Source organism: Talaromyces atroroseus (genome assembly GCF_001907595.1).
Source record: "Talaromyces atroroseus strain IBT 11181 chromosome Unknown scaffold_9, whole genome shotgun sequence".
In the NCBI taxonomy this organism is placed as follows: Eukaryota; Fungi; Ascomycota; class Eurotiomycetes; order Eurotiales; family Trichocomaceae; genus Talaromyces; species Talaromyces atroroseus.
Window position 1 is genome coordinate 305,119 of NW_017971441.1, and position 20,903 is coordinate 326,021.

The 20,903-nt window shown below is 46.5% G+C and overlaps 8 protein-coding genes across 8 annotated transcripts, besides 2 other annotated features; 2 read left to right on the forward strand and 6 right to left on the reverse strand.

Annotated features, from left to right (window-relative positions):
• The first annotated feature begins 47 nt into the window (after positions 1 to 47).
• Positions 48 to 84: a repeat region (Identified by RepeatMasker using a combination of RepBase library and repeat library created with RepeatScout).
• A 359-nt stretch (positions 85 to 443) lies between these two features.
• UA08_06494 (hypothetical protein) lies at positions 444 to 1,772 on the reverse strand (the record flags this gene model as incomplete). Its single annotated transcript, XM_020268778.1, has 1 exon — positions 444 to 1,772. The coding sequence occupies one exon, from the start codon at positions 1,770 to 1,772 to the stop codon at positions 444 to 446; it is 1,329 nt and encodes a 442-aa protein (XP_020118191.1).
• Positions 1,773 to 2,204: 432 nt separating this feature from the next.
• On the reverse strand, positions 2,205 to 3,635 carry UA08_06495 (hypothetical protein; the record flags this gene model as incomplete). Its single annotated transcript, XM_020268779.1, has 3 exons — positions 2,205 to 2,845; positions 2,914 to 3,440; positions 3,499 to 3,635. The coding sequence occupies 3 exons, from the start codon at positions 3,633 to 3,635 to the stop codon at positions 2,205 to 2,207; spliced, it is 1,305 nt and encodes a 434-aa protein (XP_020118372.1).
• Positions 3,636 to 8,160: 4,525 nt separating this feature from the next.
• On the forward strand, positions 8,161 to 9,549 carry UA08_06496 (hypothetical protein; the record flags this gene model as incomplete). The annotated part of the gene is made up of 5 exons (XM_020268780.1): positions 8,161 to 8,322; positions 8,419 to 8,508; positions 8,632 to 8,773; positions 8,847 to 9,455; positions 9,545 to 9,549. The coding sequence occupies 5 exons, from the start codon at positions 8,161 to 8,163 to the stop codon at positions 9,547 to 9,549; spliced, it is 1,008 nt and encodes a 335-aa protein (XP_020118373.1).
• A 604-nt stretch (positions 9,550 to 10,153) lies between these two features.
• On the reverse strand, positions 10,154 to 12,538 carry UA08_06497 (hypothetical protein; the record flags this gene model as incomplete). Its single annotated transcript, XM_020268781.1, has 1 exon — positions 10,154 to 12,538. One exon carries the CDS (start codon positions 12,536 to 12,538, stop codon positions 10,154 to 10,156), a length of 2,385 nt encoding a protein of 794 aa, XP_020118115.1.
• An 818-nt stretch (positions 12,539 to 13,356) lies between these two features.
• UA08_06498 (hypothetical protein) lies at positions 13,357 to 14,539 on the reverse strand (the record flags this gene model as incomplete). Its single annotated transcript, XM_020268782.1, has 2 exons — positions 13,357 to 13,492; positions 13,569 to 14,539. 2 exons carry the CDS (start codon positions 14,537 to 14,539, stop codon positions 13,357 to 13,359), a joined length of 1,107 nt encoding a protein of 368 aa, XP_020118114.1.
• A 1,705-nt stretch (positions 14,540 to 16,244) lies between these two features.
• On the reverse strand, positions 16,245 to 17,055 carry UA08_06499 (hypothetical protein; the record flags this gene model as incomplete). Its single annotated transcript, XM_020268783.1, has 2 exons — positions 16,245 to 16,689; positions 16,796 to 17,055. The coding sequence occupies 2 exons, from the start codon at positions 17,053 to 17,055 to the stop codon at positions 16,245 to 16,247; spliced, it is 705 nt and encodes a 234-aa protein (XP_020118113.1).
• A 1,088-nt stretch (positions 17,056 to 18,143) lies between these two features.
• On the forward strand, positions 18,144 to 19,096 carry UA08_06500 (hypothetical protein; the record flags this gene model as incomplete). The annotated part of the gene is made up of 2 exons (XM_020268784.1): positions 18,144 to 18,465; positions 18,552 to 19,096. 2 exons carry the CDS (start codon positions 18,144 to 18,146, stop codon positions 19,094 to 19,096), a joined length of 867 nt encoding a protein of 288 aa, XP_020118112.1.
• Positions 18,147 to 18,224: a repeat region (Identified by RepeatMasker using a combination of RepBase library and repeat library created with RepeatScout).
• Positions 19,097 to 19,837: 741 nt separating the features above from the next.
• Positions 19,838 to 20,520, reverse strand: UA08_06501 (hypothetical protein; the record flags this gene model as incomplete). Its single annotated transcript, XM_020268785.1, has 4 exons — positions 19,838 to 20,010; positions 20,097 to 20,186; positions 20,262 to 20,377; positions 20,501 to 20,520. 4 exons carry the CDS (start codon positions 20,518 to 20,520, stop codon positions 19,838 to 19,840), a joined length of 399 nt encoding a protein of 132 aa, XP_020118119.1.
• Between the last annotated feature and the right edge of the window lie 383 nt (positions 20,521 to 20,903).

Here is a 20,903-nt window from a genome sequence, read left to right on the forward strand (position 1 = left end):
TTCAAAGACATTTACCTGCTATTGCCTCAGCATGGGCATTGACGCAACATAACATTGCATTGCATTGCGTTGCGTTGCATCGCAGACTTGTAACGAGAAACGACGACATGAGCATAATTGGGAGTTTTGTGAGCATTTTTAGGCGAGTGGCGCAAATGATATGACAACAAGCATGATGCATGGCGAGGTGTTTGGCGTTTCTATCATCTATCTATTCTTTTGCAGTCGTTAGTTTTTGCGCTTGACGACCACATTTAGCATTTGTTGGTCTGTCTAGGAACGCAAGCCTAGGAGGTGAATCATGTACATAAGCTCTAGGCTGAATCAATAGGTGGGATATTGCTTGGGACCATCTTTTATCGATATTGCAAAAAGTAGCAATCTATCCTTCAAGCAGTGGTCTTCTCATCGTAACAACTATTTTAATTTGTTGATAAACTTAATCAAACCAAATCAATGATTAGCTGTCCTCTCCCCCCTAATTCAGGCCGTATAATACTCGTACCCTCAGCACCGTTGTATTCATGTCCGTAGCTACTGCTAGACTGCATCAACTCGTCCGTCAATGACCCAATCTGTCTCACAACCCATTCATGATCGTTGTCTCCGGCTTTAAGTAAATGGGCCTGAAAATGGTCTATCCTTGTTGGAAAAATCTCCAACCTTACCGGCTTCACCTTTCTCTTACTGCTGCTATTCTCACCAAGTTCTTCGCGCACAACAACTCTGTACAACGCGCCGAGGTCATTCCTGAACTCTTTGTTGAGCGCATAATCATCCACAAAGTCTCCACAGCCATATATGATAACTTTTCCCGGCGCGGGACACTCAATCCCCTGTACATGATGCGACGAGTGGCCGTGGACAATGTCAATGCCGCATTCAAAGAGCAGGAAATGAGCGAGTGACCGAATCTCGTCCCTCGGATGCCACCGATAGTTCGGCCCCCAGTGCACAGAGAATATCTTCAGCGATGGAAGCGCGCCATTTGTTTCCGGATTATCCGGCGACAGCGAATATTTCCGTATCAACCGTCTCAGATGCTCGCGACATCGATCCGAGTAATCAATCAGATGAAAAGTCGGGATATCGCGCCACACCTGCGGATGATCCGTTGCTGCAAAGACATGAACCAGATGTTTCCCCTTTCCCCCTTGCCCACCATCGTCAAAGTCATTTCTCTCATCTAAATCCTGACGAGACAATGGACCAGGCCGGCCGCCATGTTTGATGCCCCTTTGACTCTTGCTACGTGGTAGTTCGAGCACGGCTGGAGATATGGCTTCCAGAGTAGTTTCGCCAGCGCCTGCAATAGCGACACGATGCCTTTCTAAATGTTTCAGCGTCCAGACCGTCTCGACAAGTCCCTCGGTGCCGAAGTCGAGGGTGTGATTATTAGCGAGACAGGCAAAATCAATATTTGCCGCGGCTAGGATGGGCGCTGCATTGGCCGGGTGCATTCGATAATTGAATGCCTTGTCCGGCCAGGGGGTTGAGAATGTTGTGATTGAGGTTTCGAGGTTGATCATGTTCAGGTCGCCTTCGCCCTCGTTGGTGAAGAGTGGTAGCGTTGTGCCCCAGGGGCTTTGAGGGGTGTACTTTGTTAAGCCTAATGTGTCTGCGTGTCGGGACCGGAATGCTTGGATGTGGGATTCGTCTTCGGCGTTAGAGACGTGTGTTGGGAATAGTTGGTCGATGAGTCGGCCGAGCATGACGTCGCCTGTGAAGTTGATGTTGTATTCCCTTGATGGAGGAGGTGTAGTAGTGGCCATCTTGTGTCTGTTGTCTGCTGGATTCAAAAAATGAAAGACTAGGAAAGATCTTGAGAAAGATAGTGCCTCGGATTTGCACAGTCGTCGTCCTAATAGTTAAATACTGTTCTGCCATTTCCAAAAATTTATTATGCTACCTCATAATGACATACTAACTCTAAATATATCGACAAATCGGGATGATTCTCATCAGATGCCTATGTTCGCGCTAGGTAGTATCGCAGCATAATTCAGGGAAAAAGAATTCGAGATTTTCAGCAATAAGCCTCCTATGCTTTTGTTTCATAACTTCTGAACCAGTAAACTGAGCTGGCATACATGACAGCAAAGGGGAGATAGAAAGAGGAACCGGGACACCACCCGAGGGTATAATCTAATCAATTCATATAAAGGAATAGGAATGAAAATCGTAACTGTCGTACGTATGATACATTATCTTTGATGTTCCAGCTCAGCCAATTCACGTTCTTTTGCTTTCAATGCCTCGCGCATGAGCTCGGCCTCACGTTGGAGTTGCAACCGGCGATCAAACTTATAAGCTTCCGGCTGGCCCGTGGAAGAGACGGGAGGTGACTGCGATTGGCGATAACCACCCGTGGGTATTTTGCCGCTATCTCCTGCACTGGCTGCAGGATTCAAAATCGAGGATATAGGGCTAAGCCGTGCTGGAGGTGTAGGGTAGGTTTGAGACATGATAGGGGGGAGTTGATTGGATGACTCTATAGGCGGCAGTGTGTCACCGTCCCTGCTAGATGCTGCACCTGGAGAATGCGATTGACGCCGGAAGGTTGATTGTAATTCTGGAAACCGAGGAGCAGGGTGATGAGGGAGAGTGGTCGCATGCATATTATATCCTGTAAAGTCGACCGGAGGTGGTGCCAAAACCGGTCTGTCGAATGAATGCGCGAGCCGGGCTGGGTGGGCTTCTGGAGACATGGAAGATTCGCCTGAAGACTGCGTTGTGGCACCTGGTGATTGATCACGCAAGACGGGAACCACTCGCTTTCGTCGCTTGATAGTTGATTTCTTCATCGTTGTCGGTCGATAACACCCGTGGAGCTTATAATATAGGCCTGGATCATATATTAGTGTGAAATATTCGTCTACAAGACAGAAACAAGCCCCATTACATCTTACTTACCACAAGCATTGCAGATCGGGTGGCCATTCTCGTCTCGTCTCCATAGTGGTGTCACTGTAGTGCCACAGTTCTGGCACGCAACCAGGAGCTCTCCACTTTCCTGACCAGGAATATTTGATTCAGATTCTCCCGCGTTGGATGATGATTTTTCTGAATCAGCAATAGCATGTGGCTGCGGCTGCAAGGGCTGGTTCGGAGGTAATCGTGACGCGGCTTTAAAAACCCGATTGTTGTAAGCTGGACATCCATCGCATCCCTCAGCACCGCCAGTTCCATTGCAGTTTCCACCGCCAGGACACGATCCAGTTGAACCACAACCACCTTCTGCCAATCCTGATGTCGATGCTGGAGAAGTACTTGAAGTTTCTAGGTTCGGGCCGGATGCCGACGTTGGTTGTGGACGATTTCGGCTGCGCTTTGTTGGTCTGTGAACATTTCTAGCCTTGAGGTAAAGCCCGCAGGCGTTACATATTGTTGCACCAGTTGGCGATCTCCGCCACAGAGGTGTGCTTTTAGTACCGCAATTGCTAGAAAGGTATTAGCTTGAGACTCTTCGGCTACGAACTTCGCGAGCACTTTTCTTACCTGCAAGAATGACCAAGAAAAGCGGTATCCCTGCCCCCAGGCGGTTTCGCTGATCGGTTTGGTCCCGTAGATGCATGGTGAGCAGTGTCCCCAGCCTCTGATGTTTGATCTGGAGTCATATCCATTGCGTCTGACATGTTGTGCTTGTTGGCAGTCTTCCAATCTACATCACTTTGCACAGCTATTCTATCTTGCTGAGAAAAAGCTAGTATCGGGCGCATGCCACGGGCTGATGAGAACAGTTGCTGTGCTGCGTCCAAATCTTCAACTGACGGTGCTGGAAGGGCGGGTCTCTCAAGGCTGAGGGCAGTCGAAATTTCCATCTATTGATGTAGGAATGTAAGCGTGGCGAAACAGGAGGACAATATTAATTCAACGGCGTTGATATCCCAAGACCAGTCGAAGGGTTCGAGTAATGCTAACAGTGAGTTCGACTGAGTCGCAACGCTTAATAATCAACTTCGGCAGATTCGTAGGGCAGTAATTTCACAACCACAGTTGTGCAGCCATCTGGCTGAAAAGCTTTCGCCAACGAGACTGAATACTTTTGGTCGAATGGAAGATGATGAGGAAGTTCATAAAAACGCAACCCTTCAACCCTTCCACCGTAAAGGACTCAAAGCGTGGTGCTCGAGACAACGCTGGTGCAGAAGCCTCCGAAAATGCCGATGAAACTGTCAAAGCGAGTGAAAAGATAAGATGAGAAGATGAAAATGGCCAACAGAAAGCTGTGACAACGCCAAGGACAGAGTTTGAGGGGAAAATCCGGAGATTTCGGTGGGTGGCGTGGACCAGAGTGTCGTGCCGATGTGCCGTTCAAGGTTGTACGGCAGCCTCGTGAAATCCGCAAATTTACCGTACCTGTGTCTGGATTACAGATCCAGCACTAGTGATACGGAGAGGAAAAGAGAAGGTCAAGAGAGACATGGAAGGATCCAGCACTATTCTCACTGGCCTTGCTCGCTGGTCACTGGTGCAAAGGCCACGATTCAACCTAGACAGCCAAGCCCAAGAAAACAACAAATGGTCTCGGCAGTACTTGGTCAGGCCGCCTCAGAAGAAGACAGAAAAAATGGCGCACAAATCAAGGGGCAATAGCGTAGGGGAAAGATGAGAAACCGCGTGTCGCTTTCCTTGCCGGGGGAAGTAGGAAGTCTCGCCAACACTACGCCGTTTCCACGTCGTATCAACTAAAACGGAGGGAATGGCTAAAACCTGTCGAGGATGACGAAAGAAAGGCTCTGGATATAGCGAAAATCCTTGATGCACTGCGCGAAGGGCCTTGGATTGGCTCGATAGCTCAAGACAGAGACGTAAGCGCAGGCAGCGGGTATCTTAGTGGCGGTCGCGCCAAACGGTGGTTTTTCGCTCAGCTGGCAGTCAGAGCACGCTTGTTGTCAATAGCTGCGCGCTGATTGGCCGAGCCTAACTTGCTGCCTGCCCGTCTCCCGGGTCCTCGAACTTCCACCTTTGGCACAAGCGGCGTTTTTATTACGTGACAATACCCGTGTTCCCTACGGTCGCTGCCGATTCGCTCAAGCCGCGACCCCACACCGGTCAGCGGAATTACGTTAGTGCTTATTGGCTTAGTGTACTATACGGCTAGTAACGTGTATACGCCCACGCCTTCCTCTTCAGGCGTCACGCGCTGTACTACATACACCACTCTGCCCCTGACAAGTTACATCCACCATATTTTGAGGACAGGCGAGGGCGCAGAAATCTAATCAATCATACTATTGCCATGGTCTAGCCTCCATTGTCGTTGTGTAGGCTCCACAACTTCACTAACTTTCCAAGATCATTTCCTGCACTCGGCGATTGGCAATGGCAATGAAGGTGGGCTTGTCGCACATACAAGAGCCCACAGCAGGGCTTCGCTGCACGGAGATCAGCGACACCGCGCAGTCGCCCACATCGATAACAGTGAACAAGCGACTAGCCAGATAGGACCTGGACATGGATTTCATCCCACTCTTGGGCCTAGGGCTCACAGCCTCTCCAGGTCTCGATATACCGTAGTTTGTTCGAGAAGAGCGTCGATGAAGGTACATAGCGAAGATGGTTGTTAAAGTTTCCATACTTAGCAATTTCAATCTCGTGCAATTTCCTCGTCCCTTCGAATCCGACCCACCAAATGATATGGACTTTCGCCGCCATCGACATTGCATAGCTGCCGCACCGCCAGCGGGCTGAAGATGTGACCCAAGCAAGGGCAAACAGAATGGCCGCGCCGGCTAGATACCACAGCAAAATTTCGCTAGTATGGAGTACCACATTTGGTAATCTCAACGGATTCTCCCTAATTTCCGAAATTATCCGAGTCCCCAGAATTTCCACCAAAGGAAATGCGAAATGAGACTGCAATAACCTGCCACAAGCTTCAGCACCCAGTGTTCAGCATCATGCATCCATGGTAAACAAAATATAAGGCGAGCCTGTTGTAGATACGCCTGAATTTCTAATCTCAGTGGATTGGAATTGCATCTCGCGCCATTGTATATTCTCGTTTTCAATCATTCTCTTGCGACATAGTGGAGATACCCATGTCTCTGCTTGTCGAACAAATGTCTGAGCCTGGCGAATGCGTAGCTGGAGAGAAGTCTTAAGGCGTTGCTGCTCCCGCGTGCTCCCGCCAGAGGATGCGGAATCTTTGGTCTCTCTTGTAATTCTTGGTTCTTTCTCGACCCGCACCTCCGGCTTGAGTGGCAGATTCAAATATGCCTTATCTCCCTGCATACCGCTATTATCGGGGGCGTTGATCCAGAGATTCAGCGCATGCTTTAGCCGATGCCAGTCTAGGTTTCCATAACCATCGTATGTCTTGGGAATATTAGCAGTGCTTTATGACGCAGCTATTAAACCCCGTGACATCATGGCCAGATCCACGCGAAGCACAGTGTGAAAATCGTCGACATTGTATTCGACATCGATAGACGCTTCTTAGGGGCTTGCCTTTGACTGCTCCTTTCGGTAGTCATCACAGATATTTTTAACTTTCCGTGTCATCGTTAATGAGCCTCTTAGCGGATTCAGACACGACTCGTCGACGTATCTTCTATGACGGTAGCAATACCACGCCGCCAGTTACGACTAATGTCGTTGGTTGAGTGTAGTCACATCTGTCTTTCTAGAGTACACCCGGCGAGGTTGGCTTGAACAACGAGTCGCCTTGGTTTCAACCTTGTGTCGCCATGGTATGTGTCCAAGTTAAAATACTTCCAAAGTTTTCGAAGTTTAGGTTGACAGTCTCCTGCCTGTCGTGCTCTTCATCAGCCTCCTCGACATATTATGCATTCATACGTTAGCAGTCGTTATTTAGGTTTGCGGCGAGTGAACGTCGGATAATTTGGAATCTGACCATCTGTGGCCGCCGTTACTGTTTATCGAGATGGCTAAGGGCTTTTCACGGTCACGCTTGCGCTGCTGTGCTGGGGAGCGAAAGATGTTCATGATGTCAAGTCCTTTCTTCAGTATCCACTGTCCTTTTGCTAACCATGAAGCCTAATCATGGACAATATATATAGGTATTTGATGACAGCATCGCACCATGCCTAGAATGACGGAATCAATCTTATTGAACGAGGCCTTGAACGTGAGTCATATTCGAATGACCGCGGCGTCGAACGGGTAGTAACAGGCACAAGGAGAACTCGTTTTCGACCATCAGAAGAAATAATATATCTATCAGCGAGGGATCGGGTCCTGCGCAGTAGCAGGCATAAGGGCCTTTCCATTCTCGTTGTAGTGTGCCCGAAACGCTTGAACAGTGGAATACAATCGCTATGCGAACTAAGTCAATTCAGGAATTTCTCCCAGATTAGCACACGCTCATACATGCAGGCCAGATCCGTCGACTAACGTCTTCAGCTACACTATAAGTTGGATTTGACTGGTACTCTGTACTTTGTCCATATAATTATTTTCAAAATATGGAGCTGTTTGTAGTAGTGCACGTCGCGCGGCTGAGGTCAGGTTGTAGGTGGGATTTCTTCTGATACTAATGGGCTGTCAGCGCACGGAGCAGTTACTACATCCTGCATTTTGGCCGATAACTCTAAACTTTCTGCTTCGTAACCAGCTGGCTAACTCGTGCTGCGCACCCGCAGCGACAACTCCGTACTCTTGTAGACTACGGACGAACTCACAGGATCGCTCATTTTGGCTTCGTTCTGGGCGGAACTCGCCTGAAGAGAAGAAATTTTGAACAGAAAGAGAAGGTCCAAACTGCAGAAAAAAGAGTTTGCACTTTGCAGCGATACGCTGTTTGTCATTTCCACCATGAGGCTCGAGCAATCTTTTCGCTCTTCTTGCACGCGTCGATTTAGTCTAGTGGGGCCCTGCCAAGCCGGTGAGCTCCACGGCGTCCCGTCCCTCTGTTCTGGAACGACAGAATGTCATGGGTCAGCCTTGGCCCTTGAGGCTAATGCCGTTTGTTTTCGACCAGATTAACAGCATCTCGTCCGAAAATTATCAAAACCTCATGGAGATGAATATTGTTCATGAGAAAAGACACCTGATCCGGCACTCTCTAATAACCATCCGCTACTACTAAGCCAAGCTATCATCATCACATCTCAAACATTTCTACCTAAATAGTGGGTGTATCGATCAGATACCCAGGTAGATTTATGTCAGCTAGATGTTACTGCCCTTCAAGAAATGAATCTCCTTGTTCAGAAACAACCAGCTTTGATAGAGTCATACGACACAGAGAAATCAGCGAGAGATATGCTTCCAATGCATAAACGTGATGCCAGTTACTCTCTCACACAGCCGGTAGTGTCATTTCGAAGCTTGGAGACAAGTGCTACTATAATTGAGGTATGTCCATTTAATTCTCTGCTTTCACTTGATTTGCGTTTTCATTTTTAAACCAGGGTAAGTAACTAACCAGCATATCTTGCGTTACATTTATAGAGATCGGGATGGCGGATAGGAAAGCCGATACGCTGGAAAACCAGCTTGAATGTTGAAGATGCCGAAATCATTATCAGGAAACCTTTTGTGGTTGGTAGTCCCTCCTTTCCAACTATTTCTGTTTGAGGAAGAAGGAAACAATCACTAAGTACCATACAGACGGACAAGCGTTTGAATATGGAAAAAAATCGATTGAAACTTATATTTGTCCAGTCTCACATTATTGACAGACTTTATCAAATAACAAGCCTTATTGAAACTGCTCAAGAATACGGCTGGATCAACGAAGAATTCCGTTACTTCATTCAAGAAGGTGCCGCGGGATCAGTGGTGATTGAAATGAGAGAGAAGATTCGTAAGGCAAACAACACCTCATCTCCCTGCTTTGTATATACATACATATCAAATATGCTACTGACACAGGTTAGATCTAATGGCGCAAACTCCACGGGATGACATGCCCTTTTTCAGTTTTGCTCTCACCCAGCTATCCACGTCGGCTGGCAGCATAACTGCCAGCCCTAGCAGTGGCAACAGCATTTCAAGGTCGTTCGACTGGGTTTGTCTTTTTTTTGCTAGTGCTGATTTTGATCTCGAATCCATCTTCACTCGTGATGTATTTCCACCTGACTACCACGAGCCACATCGATCCCCTGACTTCATGGCACTGCCCACATGGATCCTGAGATGGCAGGTGGAACATCTAAGGAGAAGCCTATTTGAACTGAGAAGCACCATCGTCGCGGATAATGAGATAAATATGAAAACCCCATCTCGCGAACATCTGGTTCTAATCCGAGAGAAGATTTTCCAGAGAGAAAAATCACATCTAATGTTGCATCGACGATGGCTATTTGCCAAAGAGTTAGCCGATACTCTGCTCCGGTCGTTTGAGATAATAACGACCCGCACCAACAACAAGAACTGTCTCGAAGTGCACTCTGAGATAGCAAAGCAGAATGTCATGACTCAGCAAAGTATGCTGCAGGCAATTCAGCATGATCTGGATATGACTCCTTGGAGCATAAAGGCTCAATGTGAGATGGTAGGTGACTCGGACTCCGATTATTGCTGTTTCGGAATTTCTCCTAGGTATCTAGCTAACACAAAATAATCTTATTATTAGATTGATAGCCAAATAAACATATTGGTGAGTTTTTCCCTTTCAATCTGCTACAATGTAATGGAGGGCGGCTAATGCGGAATACCTATCAGATCGCAGAAAGCTCCGCAAGGGCAGCAGAATCCGCTCGTGAAGATGGCACGTTTATGAAAACGATTGCGCTTCTCACAATGATATTCCTCCCAGGGAATTTCGTCGCGGTGAGTAATCATCTAATACATGTTTAGGCATAAAATCACCTCCTGCTCGGTCTGAATGCTAATGTGAAGCCAACTTGGAGGGGAGGAAAATCAAAAGACTATCTTTAGCATGACGGTATTCAATTGGACTGCCACTGGTGTGGTAGTCTCTCGCGACATTTGGATTTATTTTGCTATTACCGTTCCGCTGACCGTGGTGGTTTTGGCATCGTGGGCGTTATGGCTGAGTTGGTCTGAGAGACAGTATATTCGGGCACGTAAGGCTAAATGAATTGACAGGGAGCTACCTAAAGACAAACTTACGTAATATAATACAACGTTATGTTTATTATGATGAATGATGAGGACACGTCATTTATATCGTTTATCCTACGGAAGGAGTACAAACAAGTTCATGATGGTTATCTGGTACCTAGGTACTTTTCTTCTCTGCAGTTCCTCCAAGCCGATAGATTGCATATCCCGGTGGCAGAATCCTGGGATAGCACGCAACCATCGCACGATCGAGATTACGACCGTATTCCGAGAGTTCACTCCACGGCACCAGAAAAGGGCTTTGACGCTCTTCCGGCTTCCTCGGGCCAAGTCGCCATTGCTTTTGCAGCCGCTCTGTATTCCATCGATCATGCTCAGCCTCGGCCAACAGCTCGACTTCGTCTTTTTCAAACTCCTGGACTACAGTAGCTCGGTAATGCGGTCGAGTCTTGGAAAGAAAACAGGACACAAGCTGTAGTTTGCCGGGTATAGTATCTGCGTGTATTCTTGTGGACTCTCTGCGTTCTTCGTCCAAGTAATTCCATTCCATGTCGCGGATCTCTTCAAATTCAGCCTTGCTCGAAGCAGACTTCAAGCGCTGTTGCAAGTAGACATCGTTCAGCCTTTCGGCAAGCACTTCACGGATGTCATCAGGCAGGATCTGGCCGTTCATACATCTTTCAAATGCATGATAGTCAACGTGCAGGTTTAGTTGACTTTCTGGTGGAAGGTGAAATAGTTGGAAATGATCAGCGTTGCCTAAACTGCTCATTTCGATAATAGCCTTGAGTGATCGAATCCCCTGTCGAAAGCGAGGAGTGATTAGAAGCCCATCAAGGACCCTCTTATCAACTTTTACTTCCTTCTTTTCTTCAATAAGTTTTGGTGCTTTTTCTTCTAGTAAACTTCGAAGAATAACTGCCCTGCGGACCGGATATAACTCGTCATGATCGTCCACACAATCCGGACCGAGCAAGTTGATAAATCCATGGAAATGGGATAGGAACTCTTCTGTTTCTAGGTAACTATTGCTGTCTGTATCTGTTAAATTACTTCTAAATTCTTCCAAGGTTCTGAATCTTGTTGATTCAAAGAAAAAGACAGAGCGCCTAATCAGTAAATTTAGACCTTGACACCAGATTTGCCCTTGGAGAATGGAACTCAGCAGATGAGGAATCCACTCTCTGAATGCCAATGGTGGTGATAACTTGGTATCAAATCCGCGAAAAAACATAACAGGCAGGACTTTGTCTCCGAGACTATGCTGCCTCATGAGATGAAGGGCAGCTACTGCATCTTCGTATTTCATGAAACGAGAAAAGTCAAAATGAAATTGTTCAATCTCAAACCCTTTTATCCGAGCCAGTTTGCTTAGTGAGTTTGACATTTGCATGGCCGCAAACGACTTTCCAGAGCCCTTAGGCCCGAAAATTGCCACGTTAAGAGGCTTCGTAAGACTCGGCACTGTGAGATAGTTGTGAAGTAATCTAGAGACGGCACGGAACATTTCAACTTCTTGACGATCCACGAGCATTAGGTCGTTGAAGAGAGCAAATGGGACGTCAGCACTCGTTGATTTCACGCCCTTTTTGACAATCTGTCGAGCCACTTCGACGAGGTTGCCAGTGGTATAGTCTAGAATGGACCAGTTGAGATTGGAGCCTCTGCTAAGATCATCCGAGGGAATTGCGAACCTCACAATCGAATCGCATCTCAAATTGTCGTACGTGTCCCTCCATTGCGATTGTGAAGTTAATAATTGCCGGTTCATGGAAAGACCAGACTTGATTCCGTCTTCAATAGCGGCAGAGATATCTTGATAGCCACCGGCGATCCTCTCTGCCAATTTTGCGGCGAGCCCGAGCAGGAAGGCATCTGTAGACATGCCTTCGGATCCCGGGTTTCGTTGAGCGAACTCGCCTTCTATGCTTCTGGAATCGAAAAACAATACCGGCTGATCACCGCGGGACCCACGGTGATAAATGGCTCCATCGCAATCGTAGAGCACAACAAGATGAGCGCAAGTTATAAGATGCACCAATGATCCAACGGAGCCGAGCTTGCCTACAAATTCCTCACAGGTCTTCTCCCAAGACAGACTGCGAGATAGTGCAATCCCCTGTGCTCGAAGACCTTCGGCTGTAACAACCACGACAAGGCTTTCGGGATCATGCACGCCATCTTTGATAAAGAGTCCTTTGCGTGCTAAATCCAATGTGGCTTGATCATTCGATTGGTTTGACATATGGTAGAGTATCACTTCGGCCCTCGCTTCTTTGATATAGGCTTCCAGGTCCCTCGAAGAAGCAAAGATGTCTTTCAAAAGCAAAACATCAGCTGGACCATCATCCGGCTTGATGATTTGAAACCCTGGATCATTTAGTTTAACAGCCGGGAAAAGGCTGCTGAAAAACTTGAAGGCGGGGGATTCCACAATCGTCGAAACCTCGAAATTAGGACCTTCTGGAGCCTGCGTTTCCTCTGGCAGTTCATGGTCGCCGGAAATCCCGTCTTCCGCAATAATTATTTTGGGTCTAGACATGACTTTGTCGAAGTGTGGAATTCAAGCTTGTCGTTGTGACAAATATCCTAAGTGGTATCAAGCTTGACGGGTTTCTTCAATTTATATCGTGACTCATCGATCATAGCACACACTCCCTCAGCTATATAGATATCTGTACATCTGAGGAAAGCTAAAATTGCTCAAGTCAGCCTTGTGGTCCAAAGAGACTGGGCCTCGCCGAGAACTTGGGTGGTGTTGGAGCAAAGAATACAGTAGAAACGAGGCTGAGTCTGCTGCTGCGGCGACGCGAGATCAAGCGCCCGCTGATAAGTTCTTTTCAGAATAGCGTTCGCGTAGTTAATTGAGAAATTCCAAGGCAGCAAGCTAAATCAACTAAGAAAGCAAACAGGTTATATTTAAGGTCATATTACACATGTAGTACGATTAGAGATTAACTATAAGCAGAAGTTATGTGATCATCATAGCCCCTAACCTGCGTGGTTCTTTACAACCATGGCTATTGAGCCCTTGAATACATCTATACAACTTTTTAATGATGCTAAAAAACCCCTGTATACATACAAAATCGGGGGGAAAATAGTAGAATGACATCTCGCTACCCTAGAGAGAAGAGGGCAATATCTAGGCTCCTCCGTCACATCCTTGAATTATTGCTTACTGCCCAAATATCGATTCGAATCCCCGCCGCCTTCCTACCAGAAATTGTAAGCACTAACACTCTTCTCAGGTACTGTGAGCGATGCAGAGCCGACAGCATTTCCATCTGTGGCAGCAACACCGGGTAGGGGGTTGTGAAAAGACATCGTTCAAGGGAGCGACGACACATGAAAGTCAAATCACGCCTTCGTTTCCTCGAGAAGCTTGACACTGTTAGTAATTTCCGGGAGGTCTTTCTCAAGCGCTTCAACGATCTCCTTCCAAACGCGCCATTTAAATTGGTCTTCATCCGGACCGGAAGCCGGGTTTGCAGAGCTTTTGGGATAGTTAGCCGTACTTTTCATTGTAACAGAATCCCCCCAAAAAGCGATCCCAACAATTGAATACTCACGTTTCGTGAATTCCATCATCGTACCAGAATTTTCCGTGTGCCTCTGGTCCCAAAGCCGCCCCGCTGACGAAGGTCCTAGATCCCTGCTCCGCGGTCCTCAACACGAATGTATTGAGGAGTCCGCGCAGGATAGCTGCAGAAATCCCCGTGTGTCCTCTACTCAGGTTAGATTGGCAATATCCAGGACAAACTGCCATGATCGTGACTCCATCGTAGGTCGGATTCACCAAGGACGCTAGAGCCTGCATGAAACATATTAAAAAGCGTTTTGAAACCTGGTACTGCTGGCTAGACTTAAAGTTACTCGGGCTGTTGAACTTCTCGAGCAGATTTGGTGCAATTTTCTGCTCGTCCGAGATATTCAACACCTCGTGTCTTCGGGAGCTGACGAATTCAAGGAGCGATGTATGCGGGGATGCCCGAAGCTTTGGTAAAATTAGAAGAGCCAGATATGCTGTGGAAAGGAGATTGACTTGGAGGGTCTCCTCCCAGCCATATAGAGACGGTCGATAATTGACGCTGAAGACGCCAGCATTCAGGACCACGATGTCCAGTTGGTCAAGTTCTGTCGAGGCGTGAGTTGCGAAGTTTCTGACACTTCCGTAGTCATTCATATCCAAGTGCCACGGTTCCACAATGCCCAGCTTTCCCGTGCGCTTCTCAATGAAATTCTGGGTTTCAGCGCCCTTCTCCAAGCTTCGAACACCCAGAATAACCCGGGAAGCCCCTAACACTGTGAACTTGGAGGCCGCTTCAAATCCCAATCCGCTATTGGCACCTGTGACAAGAATGGTGCGACCCGCGAAAGAAAGCTTTGGATCTTGCAAGCTTTTTTGAGTAAACTTTCTCATCGAACTACTCGTTGTGTGGTTCGGGCGTATTGCGAGCATTGTCGGAAATGCAGTTGGCCGCTTTTCCCACGAGCTTCCACTCAACCGAGCAACCAGAGGAGATCGCAGGCACAATGACATGTTGATATCTACTGCCCTGCACAGTTTGATCATCCAAAAATGGGGTCTAGGACAGCTATTACAATGTCAAATCACGCAGTATTTTATAAAGTCGATATTCCAGATGACCCACCCGTCTGTGTATACCTAATGTCGCATAAAATGGACGGTGTTCATAGTAACATAGCTTAGGAAAAGTATGTTTCAATGTTACCTTTGTCAACCAAAATTACATAGATCATATATTATCCGGCGAATTGTATACTAGGAAATAGACAAAAAGCTTGATGACAGGCAATAAGGTCGCTTTATCGTTTCCTTTGGCAAGCCGGTCCAGCGCCGGTACCGGCATATTCCGGGATATTAATTTGAGCTAGATCACTCGTTCCATATATGAGCACAAAACGAAATGAATTCGACTCGAGTAGATATCAAGGAGGCAGACAAATCATAGAGCAAATCAAGGAGAATCAAGGAACACTCATGATTACCGTATCAGGCAATTTTTACTACCCAGGACCTCATTTTGGCGATATTCGGATAAATAAGTGCTAGAATAGAATAAGTATAGGCTGCCATAGTATGGCCTTAATGCGCAAACTTGTTTCTACGGGTTCATAATGGGCTAATTACTCGCAAAATTTGAGGCGGGATGCCTAGGTTGTGAGGATACACAATCTTCTTGATTCCGAAAAGAGAAAATTTGTGAACCCGGTCGATATTTTGCATGTCCAGGACATGGTGCAATGCGGCGCTGTCATCCTAGAAATAAATCCTCGTAAACAGGTGCAATTCTATTGGTCCCTACCAGTCAGGCTATCAGAATAATTGTATCTAATAATAGCTTGAAATAGTAGTAAGTTCTAACGTCCTTTTGCTGGCCTAGCCCGCTAGTGGGTTGCAAAGCTAGTATGCGTAGCGCTTGTATGCATCTTTATGAGATCTCCATGGGTCTTTTTCCATTGGATTCGCTGACGGAAAGACCTTGGTGAAAACCAAGAAAAAGAAATGGGCATATACCTTAGCATTGCAACTACGTTACAAAATGTTTGTTGAGTACATTATATAGGATAGGTCGCCGTGGAGAAAGTTCATACAACATCAGAATCACGCAACCATTTGTGGAGTACAAAAGATTTTGATAAATAAATCATTAATTCCAAAATCGATCTTGTGTGATTCAAGATCCGCTTCCAAGGTTGATACCAATCATCTCACGTTTCCACGACAGCCCCCGTCCGCAGCATTCTGTAACAACAGTGCCCTAAAATTTCGGCAATATTCCGAAACCCTTTATAGTCCAAACACCTCTGTAAAGTCTGGACCACGACTACGGCAGTGTTGATTGGATGTGATATGTTATTCTCTCCGCCATTTTTGAATATCGCTTGAGCCGTGATGTACTCACTACCTTGACCTTGGCTGGTGGTAAGAGGTAATAGTATGAGTCTACCTAAGTATATACCCATTCAGCATGATGCTCAAGCTAATATGGCGAATAATCTAATATACGTCATCACAAAATTCACGCATAGTATTTAGACGAAAGACTTTTCAGCATATATTACATCGGTATCAGCTCACCACAAGGAGAAAGTGCTTAGCTTTATAAAACTACTCAATACTAATACATATTTCGCTTAAAAGACTCAAGAAAGAACGCGAGAGAGGGCAAAAAGACAACAAAAAAAAAAGAGAAACATGCAGATGTTGCACAGTATCCAAATCATTGTGGGACAGCAATGACGTTCCCTGTATTTGATACAATCGTCTTATTCCCTCCCAAACACCAGCAAGTCCCTGGTGTTTGCTCACCCGTGCCTTCAACGTTGTACGTGCAGCCGACGTCGGCGCGGTCTTGGAAGTAATTCATTGTATTGCACATACTCAAACAGTCGCTGAATGATGATAGCACGGTCGAGGATAATGTCTCCTTTCCACTCCCACCAAAGTCAGAGTTGCAGACAATCTGGTACTTAAACGATCCAAGGCTCTCCGTGTATGTCGTGCCGTTGGCGCTGGGGCAAATGTTGGATGGTGTCGCACTACTTGTGGTACTGGTCTGTGTTGAACTGGTTGAACTGCCTGAAGTGCTGGGTTGTGTTGTTGAACTGCTTGAGGTGCTGGACGACGTTGGAATGCTTGACGTCTTGGTTGGCGTCGTATCGAGGCTATTTGTATAAGAAACATTCAGTTAGAACAAAACATCCGGTTTTTTCAACTCCTCATCTATCCAATCTCTTCAAGTATCCAAATCTAAGAACCTTAATAACATACTCTGATGACTTCTTGATCGCCAACGAAGCTCCTACACCACCTGCCACTGCGCCGCCGATAATCAAGATTGCAATAACGCACACAAGCCAAAATGTTGTCACTCGCAAACCACATATTTTCCTAGGTTTTGCCGCTTGTTCATTCTTGACAAGTTGTGGGCGCCAGCTATGCCGAAAATATGAATGATGACCAGGGACTGGCTCAAGACCTGCATCACCATATACTACTTGGAGGCCGTCGAAGCCATGATTTTGAGGCATCTTGTCATCGGGCATAGTATGAAAATGGGTCAAGTCAGCTGCCGATGTTTGGAGTGGAAAAAAGTGATAAGAGAAGGGCGATATGGGGTAATCAAAGGATGAAAACATTACTCACAGAAGTCGCCCTCGCATCATCGGGTTGTAGTCTCTTTCACTCCCTAATTACACATGTAATGAGGCTGTATGCATGCCCTGCAATGGTGATACACTCTTTTCGGCGCTTTGACATTAGGGTCGTTTGCTTCCCATGATTGGAGAAAATCCTTCTACAGATGAATCATGCCAGATCCCTAGTTCCACGGGTAGATAGATGTATGTTTCTTTTCTCAGCCAATGGCCCAACATCTGCCCGCGGTTCTGATGCAGTATCCCGAGCAATGTTCAATCAAATTCGTAGTTAGGGTTCATCCACAACAGGGGCCTACTTAGGGCTTGCCATAAATAGCGGAGGGAGGAGTGCTATAAAGCCTGATTGGACAGGTGAGACTCAAGTGCGGCAAGTGGAACAGAAACAAGCTGCTGGTTGGCTGCGCGTAACCGCTGCAGCGCCGCACTAATGCACACCGTGCATTTCGATGCGCTAGCCTCCTAGGGTATGTGCCCAATGAGGCAACTGACCGAGTTCTCTCGTGCATGGCTGACTTGTGATAGCCTTATCCGACGGCTTCTTCTGTGCATCGCCTAAAACACACTAAAGTTCTACTTTTGTCCCTGAATAAAATATCAATGAGCGCCAGTGCCTGCGCCTCAAATACCTGTACATGACCCAAAATAGAAGAGGATACGGAGGTGAGCTGGTAACATGAACGCATGAGGACCAACCAGTTTGTTTGGCAGACAGAATCCACCACTGTACCTTGCAGATATGACTATTGGCTAGCCAGATTGGCTCAGCTTGTAGAGCTCTGTCTGACCGTTTAGCGCTTCGGAGCATGGAGGGGACCGCCCCCAAGGCTGCTGGTTAAAAGATGAACTATCCGCATTAAACAATCGACTTCCGCAAAATTCTCTATCATCTTCACTTGCCCACATATTTTCATGAAATTATGGTCTGCTTGTCAATGTAGATTGTCGATTCTCAGAGCGACATGTCATCATCATCATCATCATCATCATCATCATCATCATCATCATCATCATCATCATCATCATCATCATCATCGTCAGCAATATGTTACTACCGCAATGGAACGGTCGCAACAAACGACGTTCCGTGCTCTGAATCAGAAATGTGTTGCCCTGATGGTGACACTTGCATGGATAATGGGCTTTGTCGCGACAAAAACAATCATTCGAATGGGTCGACGACAACCTTCTCAGATGGCGATACCTATAATTACACCGGCCTCTACTATACACCATCCTGTCAGAATGAGACATATAACGGCTGCTCAATAGACTGCACTACTTGTACGCAATATTTCTTCATTCTGTTCCTCTTTTCTTTCGTTTCGGCAAACTACGGATACAGAACTGACAAGAGCTATTCCTTATAGATTCCTCCGGCGGCGGTGATTATATATGGGCTTGCAATGCCGCATTGACGAGTTATTGTTGCCACCGGTCTTCAGACGCCTTGGCCCAGGAAGACTGCTGCGCTGAGGGCACATTTTCTTTAGCATCCCCTCAGGTGTTGGGTCAAACAGCCAGCTCCACCGCCAGTCCTACCGCTACCTCTACTGCCTCTACCGCCTCTACCGCCTCTACCACCTCCACACATGCAGCCAGTACCACGACTTCACAAATAGCAAGCCCTTCGGTAACAAATTCGGGCGATACCTCGACTAGTGCCCTTTCTTCCGGTGCAAAGGCAGGCATTGGAGTTGGTGTGGCGGCTGGCGTAATAATAGTCATTGTGTTAGCTGCGTTATGGTATCGGCATGCTCGTTCTCAGCGTGCACGCAAACTGAGAGAAGGAAGAGCAAACGAGTCATACGAGAAACCGGAGCTTGACTCCACGCAAATCCGGTCGAATCGTATAGAAGAACTTGAGGCACCAAAACAAGGAAGATCAAATCCCGCCGAACTGCCAGGCAGTTAGGATGTTGTTCCGATTGAATTGTTGTCTGTACTTACATGCAATTTCTCATGCAAGCAAAGATCATGTCTGTCTTTTAGTTCCAATACTGAAATAGACAAGGCATCTGGCGCTCACCATTTTTGATAAGTCGTTGCAATAACCACTGTTTACGAAAAGAAAAAGCGTGCTTTACGTATGGCTTAATGGTTATGCAATACTCTGTTCGTCAATCATAATCGTCACTTATGTACTAGGATTTCTTTCTTTCTTCTTCATTTTACTAGATAGTATCTATACATGGATTCACAAAGGATTTTCTTCATGCATTTGAAATAAAAAGCCGGACTAGCAGAACCCAATAGAAAATCCATGAGTCCAAAATGCGGTTATATTGGGGTAGATATTGCCTCGGATAAATTTTATAAAAAAGGAAAGAAACCAGAACAAAAGCCAAATCCATCAAGAATCAGCCGCCTCGTTATGAAGTAAAAAACATATCAGGTATCATCCTCATCTAGCACCATGCCATATCCAACATCGACACCGCCGCTTCCTCACCTGTACCGCATAAACAGAATATATTTTTATATGTGACGGCGCCCCATTTTGTATTATCGTGGTCATCGTCAAAACTTCAGTCTACGTCTGATATCCCAGTGACTCAGAAGAAACATAGCAAACCACAGAGTGAATATAGTGAATATTCTTAACCTGAAGTATATTCGGCCTTCCGAAAGGATATGAGACGTATTAGAGAGCTCCTTAGATCTCTTCGGCACCCCAGCTTGGGTCAGCCTCGCGCATGTTCGTTGGAGGTTCGATGGACGGCACAAATTCTAGCGCGATATATCCAACACCGATGATACCGACGATAGATCCGGCAATGATACGGAGGACATGGTCGTGTATCAGGATTGATCCAACGAAGATGTAGACTATGGGTTTAGCTGTTAGTATTACCTGACACGCAAAAAACAGAACAGTATCGAGAGACACGGATACTGTTGTCGGACCAACTTACAAACACCGCGACCAAGGAAAGAGAAGAGAAACGAGGCGTAACGGTAGACATAATCGGGGATTTGCGGAAGAAATTCAAGTCCGCCCACAACTGTGAAAAAGGAAAAAAACAAGTTAGCGTCCACAAAAAAAAGCGCGAAATGAAACAGAATTGTTTCCCACATACTGAAACCAAAGATGATAACATATATTCCGACAACTAACGAGCCAACTGAGAAGGGAAAGAATTGACTGATACCGCCCAAAACCATAATCACACCCACGGCGATGTTCACGAGACGGCTGAGTGAAAAATAAATAAAGTCAGTCACTTAATGCTGTAAGCTAGATAATGACGGTCGAATCCTGGAATCTTTGTTCCAAAACCACATTGCTGGAACAAGACCTGGCAAGGAAGCAACATACAAGATGTTGGTGAGATCCATCTTGACGGCGCAATTGATGAAGTTGTCCAAAGAAACTTGATATAAACGTAGTGTTGTCGCGTAAAATGCGTCTCTCTATACAGTATATATAGTGTATAGACAAGCAGATTAGCTGACGAGTGTCGCGATGAAGTCGTGAAAGACGGAACGTCGTAGCCTAATGGGACGTGCGCGGTAGGACGGAGGACTCGATCTGCGAGGCGAGGAACCGATATGCGCAAATAGCTTGGAATGAAAAAAAAAAATAAAATAAAAAAGAAGATTGTTTCTTGTACAGAGGGTGGGTTGTTGAGTTGTTACTGAATAGCATTCAGAAGTTGGATCTGGCCTGGCCTTCGAGCTGGAGCTTCCCTCAGGAGTTTCTTGGCACCTTACGCAGCCGG